Source organism: Theobroma cacao, chromosome 5 (assembly GCF_053813885.1).
Source record: "Theobroma cacao isolate CCN51 chromosome 5, ASM5381388v1, whole genome shotgun sequence".
In the NCBI taxonomy this organism is placed as follows: domain Eukaryota; kingdom Viridiplantae; phylum Streptophyta; class Magnoliopsida; order Malvales; family Malvaceae; genus Theobroma; species Theobroma cacao.
Window position 1 is genome coordinate 29096722 of NC_142643.1, and position 10361 is coordinate 29107082.

The window sequence follows — 10361 nt, forward strand, 5'->3', positions numbered from 1 at the left end:
TATATTGTTCGTTCACACAATGGAAGGGTTTTCTCAAGAGCAAACTGCAACGATCGTGTTTACTATTGTATTAGCCATTAAGCTGTTCCACATGATACTTTTAGCTAATACTTTGGTTCAAGGATGTTATCAAATTTTAATGTATATTAGAAAACGTAAAAGATCCAAAACTAGTACGTATATGACACATATTATTAGGCAATTGAATTTTAGGAGAATGGTGTTTGATTCTGATTTAACATGCATTGAAAAAATTAGAATGGATAGAGCTGCATTTTATAAACTATGTAATATGCTTCAATGCATTGGTAGGCTTACACCAACAAAAAACATGAATGTTGAGGAAATGGTGGCTATCTTTCTGTACATAATTTCTCATCATGCAAAGTATAGGATCATCAAGAGAGAATTTGTTAGAAGTGGTCAGACAGTGAGTAGGCATTTTGTTTTAGTTTTGAATTCTGTTTTAAGATTACAATCAATACTACTAAAGAAGCCAAAGCCTATACTCGAGAATTCAATTGACTTCAGATGGAAATGGTTTAAGGTAAACTAAAATTTCTTAATCATTTATAGCTTGAGTATAAGAACCTATTAAAAATGCAAATAGAGGATAATTCTTGTAATTATTATATTGGAAATAATAGAATTGTTTAGGTGCTTTAGATGGAACTTTCATTAAAGTCAATGCCCTGGAAATTGATAAGCCTAAATACAGAACAAGGAAGAATGAAATTGCTACAAATGTGTTAGGGGTATGTTCACAGGATATGCAATTCATATATATCTTACCTGGAGGGAGGGTTCTGCTTCAGACTCTAAGGTTCTTCGAGATGCAATATCTAGAAGAAATGGATTGAAAGTCCCAAAAGGTATGAGGAAAATATACATTAAATTATTAACTATTTTAGCTCGACATTGTTTAGAGTGATGTACTACAAATAAATTTTTTATCATAGGTTTTTTCTACTTATGTAATGCTGGGTATACAAATGGAGAGGGATTTTTAAGTCCATATAGAGGTCAGCGTTATCAGTTGAATGAATGGAGACAAAATCGCACTCCTCATTCAAAAGAAGAACTGTTTAATTACAAACACTCTAGTGCTAGGACTGTTATTGAGAGATGTTTTGGATTCCTTAAGATGAGATGGGCAATACTTAGAGAGAAGTCTTGGTACCCGGTGAAAACAAAATGTAGAATTATCTCTGCTTGTGCATTGTTACACAATCACATTAGGAGAGAAATGACACATGATCCACTTGAGGATGAAATGGATGAAGAGTATGTGGAATCAAAAACGATGGAAAATGCAGATACGATCCAATGCATTGAGACATCAAATGCATGGACTACTTGGAGAAATAACTTGGCACAAGAAATGTGGAATGATTGGACAGCTTCTAGAAATGAAACTTAATTTTTTATTTTGTTCAACAAATTGTATGCTTTATTTGTAATAACTCAAATTTATGTTGATTGAGACATATTTGTATTTGTTCATAATTAGATAAGTTATGTTTCTTCTTTAATTTTTAATTAACTATTGTATACTATATATTTTTTATTATGCCGTTTCTATATTATGTTTTATACTTGTAGATGAAAGTTGCATCATCTCAAGAACAACTATTAGTATGAGCAAAACATCATTTCTGGGCAAAAATATGAAGCAGGATGCCTAATTAATCACGCAAATATTATTGAATGAAATATTTTGTGCTTTATTCAATGGTTTATAATGAAATTCAAATTATTAAGGAGTACAATGAATTTGATGATCCAACAAATGGGCTATGTACTATAATTGGAATTTGATGATCTAACTATGCAATGGCATTTTCGTAAATAATGAGAACTGTAGTCAACTATAGAAAAAATATCTAATTTTTTTCAGCACTTTCTCCTCACTTCCAGCTGCTTCTTTTTCTTCTTCCCATCTTCTTCCTCAATAAACGTTTTCCATATTGCATGGAAGCCATCCCTTGAAACATCCATAACTTTCTCAAAGTAACTTCAATTCTCATGCTTTGGTACACTTTTTCAAACCTCCATAACTAGCATAAGGTCTTTCTCACAAATATGGACATCTTGTGTATCTTACTTTTCATTTAAACTCTGTCAAACTCAAGTTAAAATAGTATTATTTAATGCAAATATCAATGGCAACTTCGAAACACTCCTTTAACAACTGACGTATGAAGGGCCACTATTTTCATGTATGACACAGATAACGTTATCAGAGTTTGTAGTCCGCATTGGACAGCGATTTCGACTGTGCCCGGGTTGTCTGCAAATTGCACATGCCTTGGGTCGATGTCGTCTAGCTGTTGGCTGAGTGGATGATGTTTTCCCGTTTGTCAGTAGAGATGCAAACGGAGTCCGACAATTTTGTCTATTATGACCATAGCTCTTGAATTGTGAACATCTACGTTGTCCGCTACCTTCCCCAACTGAAGGAATCCTTTTCCTTTTAGGTATTCTCGCTTGAGCTCACCAACTGGGTGGCAAAACGACAATTTGTTGCACGTCATCGGGGATGTCCCACTCACTGGGATGCCCAATCGGGCGAATGAGAACCCCATATACCCAAGACCGAGTCTTGTAATAGTTCGAGCAAAATTCAATGGCTGCACGTTTGCACTTATTGCGAAGGCAATGAAATCACAGATGGCGAACAATGTAAAAATTCAATTCACCATGCACAATATAACAAAACATGATTGCTCATACCTTATTGCGGCCATGGCATGCGTGTAGGGGAGTAGATCGGACTAGAACTCACCGTATGAACACTCCTTGGTGGAGAGGTTCACGACTCTGTCCTTACTCCTGCCTATAACTTGAAACTCCACCCAATTGATTGCTTGTACGGAAAAGTGACATGTTTCATTGAACTGTCTGTTCAACAAATCGGTAGCCCAAGGGCTGAAGGGTGTGGTCAAATTCAATGCCTCATTGTGCCAGTCATGGAACCAATGTTGAAACATGCATCTGATGCACTCGATCAAGACCGTTATTGGGATTTTTCTTGCATGCCTCAGGCAGGAGTTAATACACTCCGTAGTGTTGGATGTCATTAGCTTGTACCGCCTTACTGGTGACCGTATACGTGCCCATCTCTCAAGGCCTAATCTCATAAGGCTGTCATAAGCAGGTTTGCAAAGCTGTTTCAGCTGATTCATATGTTTGTCAAAATCGGTGACCCTATAGCAGTTGGCGGCCATGGTGAAAACCGCTGCAACATCTTCACGCTTGAACCTGTTTTTAACATTTTCTCCTAAGTGGTAATTGCATAGACCATGATGAGTGTCCTTGTACACTTTCTCAACTGCATTCTTAATGCCACGATGCTGATTAGAAATGAACATTGCATTTTCAAGATAACTAATTGCACGACGCAATTGGTTAAGAAACCATGACCAAGACTTCGTCTTCAACATGGCCAATGCCAAATGCAAGTCGATATATCTGCTCATTCGCATCTTTGCATACCGCTACAAACAGAATACCCTTGAATATGCCTTTCAGATGTGTGGCATCAATAACGACTACAGGCCGCATTACAGCACTGAACCCCTGAATACAAGACCCGAACCCCCAGAAATAATATTTGAATCGTTATTCCCCATTAGTAGTGACACACGTCACAGTACCAGGATTTTCACGTTCCAACATATGGAAATACGAGGGGAGGAGTTGGAATGACTCTTCCGACAGACCGAACACAAGACTCTCCGCGCACTCTTTAGCTTGCCAAGCCTTACCATTTAGGTATCGCAATCCCCACTTGCGGTTCATCTCTTCCATTATTTTCTTTGGTCTCAATGGGGTTACACAATTTCTTTGCACCCTGCTGGATATAAGCTCACCAATTACCCTCGTGCTCGTAATTCGATACCCACATTACAAACCATCAACAGTACACATGTGTACCTTATGAATGTCCAAACATGCCAATATTCTTCCTCAGGCAACTTCGTTGCACGCAAAGCAAACTTCCATGCCTTATCCTTACAACCAACCTCAAAACGAGTGTGACATGACTTTTTAACTCTAAACTCAAAATGCTCTTTTAGTGCCAACATGCTCAGAGCTAGTTTCAATTCAGCCTTTGATAAAAACACTTTTCCACGATATAAGTGGTAGTCCATTGATATGGATTCCTCACTCCCAACTATTTGGAAGGATATCATATCTAGCCCGAGAATAATCCATTGATGAGATACCCCTGTATTTACCCTCTCTTGATCATTGTCATCAGGTGAACGAATGTCATTCTCAAGTGCGATGGTGTTCTCGTAAATAGGTTCCACACCCTCAACATCTTCTAATTCGACAGTTCTGCAATGGTCGTCCAACTCAACCTCTTCTAACACAACAGTTGTGGTATGACCCCTACCACCATCTGCATGATTGCAATCAGGAATGTCGGTCTGCTCAACCCTGTCGTCTTTTGAATAGTCTTCATGTCCGCCAACGTAATCATCTTCGCAGTCATAATGCAACTCATGGTTCCGATCTGCCATGTCGTCCTCTTCAACATCATTTTCAATCTGATCAGATGCATCGTCATCACTCACAACCATCACAGTGTCGTTTGCTAATGACAATGGACCCAATGCATTTTCGAGCGACAGTTGTGTTTGTTGCAAAGTACCGATTATTTTGTTCAATGCACATTCCGATCGAAATTGTGCAGACATCATTTGCAGACACCTCATGTGTGCACTGGGCTGTTGAAACTCATGAGGATACATCAAATGTGATTGCCATGGTTTTTTTTTTTTATGCTAGAAATTCACGCAAGGCCCAACTTCCCTATTAAATTTTATTAATTACGAAATAAAAAGTACAAAGGAGGGAGACCTAAATCGTACCTCCAAGTTACATGATCATGAGAAAGTTTCAGATAAGCACCTAGAGTAAAGAGAACCATTTTACGTGCATAACTTTTGATGCTATAGTAAAACATATATTCCTTACTATTACATTGAGTCAATAAACTAAAATAAAATTTAAAACAAAAAATGTAAATAAGAAAAGCACCTAGAATGGAGTGTTTCATTTTATGACCATAGTTTTTACTATTGTTATAAAATTGAAACACATCCATATTACAAAATCCTATGTGACTAGCAAAATAAGAAAAGTAAACTAGGAGTACTACTCTTTTACATTCATTTAAAGCGAACATAAGGTAAACTAACTTTATCTAATCTAAGAATACCTCTAAGCTGACCTTCTGCTTGTGAAAGTACCTGCAAGTTCTGGTGCGTATGCCCCTGATTTGGGAGATGGTCTGCTGTCTGGTTCCCCTCTCGATGGATGTGTGAAATTCGAAAAGAAATACCTCTCAAGTATCTACGAATAGAAGCAAGCAAATACCGAGTCCTAGAGGATCCCTGATGAACCTCATTTATCATGTGAACCACTACTTTTGCATCCATTTCTATCCAGAGTCTAGTAACATTGTACTCAATACACAAAAATAAACCCTTGTGTAGTGCCATTAACTCTGCCTGTAATGAATCAAACGGTCTGAAATTTTCAGAAAATCCAAAAATCATGGTACTTGTATGGTCTCGAAGGAGTCCTCCCTCAGCAACATTTTGAAAATTGTGCTTAGAACTGCCATCAACATTCAACTTAAACTCACCTGCTGATGGTTTATGCCAAGAGAATATTTTTAGAGGATGTGGGACTACCTGCTGAAATGTTAGTTTGCCATGGTTGTTTGTTAGGAAATGCATGGTGTGGTATGTCAGAATAATTAACATTCTGTTCTTGTTGATTACTATGTTAGATACCGTGCTCATGTGGAATATTGTTTTCATTTCTTGCTTTAACTATCAGAAACGCAACAACTGCCCTCTCATCTCGTAGAATACTGGCTACATCTTCATCATCCTTGATAACTGCGCATAAAACCCCTGCGTCATGGCTAAGCGATGCATGTAGCTCGATTTAATTATGTGAGTTGACCCCAACAACCTCTTTAAATAGCTTCACTAGTCCAAAAAATGACAAATCACTCCCAACACCCTTTACTCGTGTCTCACCACCCTTGTAAGTGTCATCGACTCAATGACCACCGTATGTAATCATAAACTTCACATTTGGCAGGCCGCTAAAATTTAACAGAAAATAAGTGTCACAATCAGTCAATTTATCAAAAAATAGCCTCTCAATGCATAGAAACTACTTATGCAATGCCTAAGTCACATTTGGCCGGTCGTAAAAATTTAACAGAAATTAAGTGTCGCGATGTCTAATACATATTAATGCAATGCCTAATAATTAGTGAAAAAAGGCCCCTAAACAAGAGGCGAATTGCACAAGTCACGTGCCATTGCTCTCGCAATATATAACAATAAGTCACGTAATAGATAAAAACCAGTAACGCAATCCTAAAAACTACTGACCAAAAGCCTCTAAACAACACATGAATTGCACAAGTCACATGCAATAACTCTCACAATACATAACTACAGGTCACGCAACCTTAAAAACTACTGAACAAAAGCCCTTAAACAACACGTGGATTGCACAAGTCACGTGCCACCACTCACGCTACAACAAGTAATGCCATATATAAAAACCAGTCACGCAAGCCTAAAAACTACTGAACAAAAGCCTCAAAACAACACATGAATTGCACAAGTCACGCGCCACCACTCTAGCTATAATAAATAACGCAATATATAAAAACCAGTCACACACTGTCTAAAAAACTACTGAACAATAGCCTCAAAGCAACACATGAATTGCACAAGTTAGTCACGCACCGTCAGGCTCGCAACACCTAATAATAAGTCACCCATGAATAATAAGCCTCTAAACAAGAGGTGAATTGTACTAGTCAACCACCACTAGTCTCGCAATACCTAATAATAAGTCAATCGATGCCTAATATTTACTCACGTTATGCCAACTTAAACAGTCACGTACTGGCCCAACGTCACGCAATACATAACAACAGGTCACCATAGGTACTCTATTCCATATACATACAAACCACTCGTGCAATGTCTCAACAGAAGATATGCATACCACAATTAACGCACCACGTATAACCCACTCTCCCAATACCTAATAATAGGTCACCCAATGCCTAACATCCACTCACAAAGTTATTCAGCATAATATAACTTAAATGAAGAAAATAATTCAACAAAATATGTGCTCAATGAAAATAAAAATTGCTATAAATTTTATTCAAATTTTATTAAACCCCCCCCCCCCCCCCCCCCCCGAAAATACAAGGAGATGATACAAAAAAAATGAACCATAGTTCATTTCTTCATAAGTTCATCTACTTTGAACTCTATCTTGACGAGAATCTTTTCGTTGCTCAGGATGGTAGCCTCCAAGTCAAAAGTCCTTTGCATCAAGTTGTCGATGAGGACTTGAATCTCCTGCTGGAATATGTGCAACTGGTCCCTCACACTCAATGGCACCTTATATTCTTTGGAGGCTACCTCTTTCCCCTTCTCGACTCTTGGATCTCTGAGGGTTATTTTTCAATTATCTGAGATTGATTAAGATAATTGAATTTGATTCAAATGGTTAATGGTTCCCTTTATTTATAGGCATGAAAGCTAACTCTTCGTTTTCTACAGCCATATCAGTGCAATGAAGGGGGGCTGAATTGGTTATTAAGTACCTGTTCGACTTACCTTTTCATCTTATCTAACTTTTAAAAGCAAAAGCCAGGCCAAACATCATTTTTCAAGAAATTCTTAATAAAAAGTAGCTTCAAGGTTTTCTCTTTTTTTCACTAATCAACAAGGATTTTAATGTTACCTCTTTTCTCTTTTTTTTTTTTTAATTTAGGCATCATGGTCCACCAACCAAAATCTAATACTATTACTACTATACAAGTCTGAAATTATATATAAACTTCAATAATTACATTAAAACTTATTAGCTTATTGAAGATAATCAGTAGAGAATCACATTCAACATTAGGTAGCTAAAGTCATGCAATGCCTACAAATAGGTCACGCTATGCTCAACAAATATTCAATCACGTAATATTAAGTCATGTAACGCCTGTCACGGAACGTTAACAAATATTCAGTCACGTAATGCCTACAAAGAACTCACGCAATGCTCAACAAATATTCAGTCACGTATTAACTGTCACGCAACGTTCAACATATATTCAGTCACATAATGCTTATATAGAACTCACGCAATGCTCAACAAATATTCAGGCACTTAATACCAAATAAACAGGTTACGATTCCTAATATCCAGTCACACACTCTAATATCCAGTGGCTCAATGCCTAAGAAATATTCATGCATCACCTATAAATTGATTGATTTCGCTACCCTCAGCCAGATTTAAGTTTCCAAACTCATATAATTTACCCATCAACTTTTTCGTTCTATGAATAACCCTAAATAAATGCAAGAACACATAACAAATACCTTGATGTCATCTCTGCACTTTGGGATCATGAGAAAGTTGCTGTCGATATAGACCTCGATGGCGTTGGAGAGCTGAACGGAGGGATAGCTAAATCTAAATCTAGATTTAATTTTGGAATTTTAAGTTGAATGGTGAGAGAGCAGAAAGAAAGAAACTCAGACGTGCCTTCATTTGGATTAATTGGATTAAAGGGTATTCATGTCAAGTCCTGCCAAAAATTGACTAAAAACAATTAACATTATAGAGACGGTCATTTTTTAAGTCACCTTACTACGAAGGTCATTTCTCACAATTTCCTCAAAGAAAAGGGTAAGCAACACTAAATACTTAGAGAAGAAATAATGGAACAAATGGATTACACACTACAAGCACACTTTTATATTACTTAAAATACTAAATAAATCAATAAGTTGTTTCAAAATTTTCAAAATTTTTTTTATCTTTTTACTGTACTCAAATAAGCCCATATTCTATGATTTGATCCAAATAAGCATTTACATTAACAAAACGATGTTTCATGATACATGCGATCTTAATAGTTATTAAACTCATGACCCAATGACATATTTTGCACTCATGCTAGATGAGGTGGTTGTTTTGACATGACCAAAACAAATTGAAATAACCATAATTAATCGGACGAGAAATCTTTCCATTTAGCCAATTTTGCTATATTAATGTCCATGTGTGGGTAGTAGACACCAATTGTCCAACCATCATTGAGTTCTCATTATACAACTCTTTTTTCGTCACCGTAAGGGCATGTCTAGTTATGAAATATTTAATAGGGACTTATTTTGATATACTAAAAGAATAAAAATTTACTTAAGAAAAATGAGGAAGTTCACTGATTGATTTAGTACTCTCTCTGTAATGATCAAGAGTATAGATATTTAGACCTAACTTTTCTATGACAAGAAGCATGACTACTAATTGGGTGACACTCTAGGCACTTTTAAAGTTGCAATTAGTATAATATAACCCAAAAGTTTTTGAAAAAAAAGAGCATTTGGATATTGAACATCATATAATTAAAAACTAAAAGAGGAAGAGATGTTAAAAGAAACAAGAATTTGTAATATGGGGTAGTTGTATTATACCATGAAACTGAGGATGTCCCTTTAACATAACAATATACCCAAAAAGCACTTTTCAAAGAAACCTAATCCAATGGAGAGGGATTTTGTCTTCTCAACAAGAATAACTCTCCTTCTCATGCATGTCTCTAGGAGATAGAGAGCGACTAACTTTATAAAAAGTATTATGAATGGATACAATGTGTTTTTAATGTGATATGATATCATGAAATTAAGCGAAGTGGTGGGGGACCCTTTAAGAGGAATCTTAGTCAAAGAATCATATTGATTTTAATGCCCTCAATTTTTTAACTCAAGCAAGATCACCATCTCCTCATGCAGGAATCCCACCATTGCAAAAGGGCTTAAAATCTGATGAGATGTCAATATTTCTAAGGGGAATCTACAAAAGAAATTAAAAAAAAAAGAAAAAAACCCTTAAAATAGGGCCCAATTAAGGTTTTCTTCTTAAGACAGTTGAGTTTAGCTCAACAATTAATCTATCAATGCATATAAAAGATAATGAAAGCAATAACAATTGGTTTTCCATGATCATGCGGATCTTACTTCCTCTTTTTTTTTCTTTTTTTTTCAATACATCCATTAGTATCACGTGTGACAGTGATGGAACTTGTAATTTGATTTAAGAGTTAATTACGTGTAATAGTGACAGAGCTTGTAATTTGATTTCATTAAAGGTAAATCATGTGTAACAGTGACGAAACTTGTAATTTGGTTAAAAGGTTAATTATCTGTATCAGTGACCGAACTTGTAAAGGGTTAATTACATGTAGTAATGACGAAACTTGTAATTTGGTCTAAAGGTTAATTAAAACTATACTTATT

At 36.2% G+C, this 10361-nt stretch overlaps 1 protein-coding gene and 1 pseudogene across 1 annotated transcript; one reads left to right on the plus strand and one right to left on the minus strand.

Moving 5' to 3' along the window:
* Window positions 1-217: 217 nt before the first annotated feature.
* Window positions 218-1420, plus strand: LOC148762530 (uncharacterized; annotated as a pseudogene).
* A 1073-nt stretch (window positions 1421-2493) lies between these two features.
* On the minus strand, window positions 2494-3485 carry LOC148762531 (uncharacterized). Its single transcript, XM_088806621.1, has 2 exons — window positions 2786-3485; window positions 2494-2630 (listed from the first exon to the last, which is right to left on the minus strand). Exons 1-2 carry the CDS (start codon window positions 3483-3485, stop codon window positions 2494-2496), a joined length of 837 nt encoding a protein of 278 aa, XP_088662747.1.
* Window positions 3486-10361: the final 6876 nt, after the last annotated feature.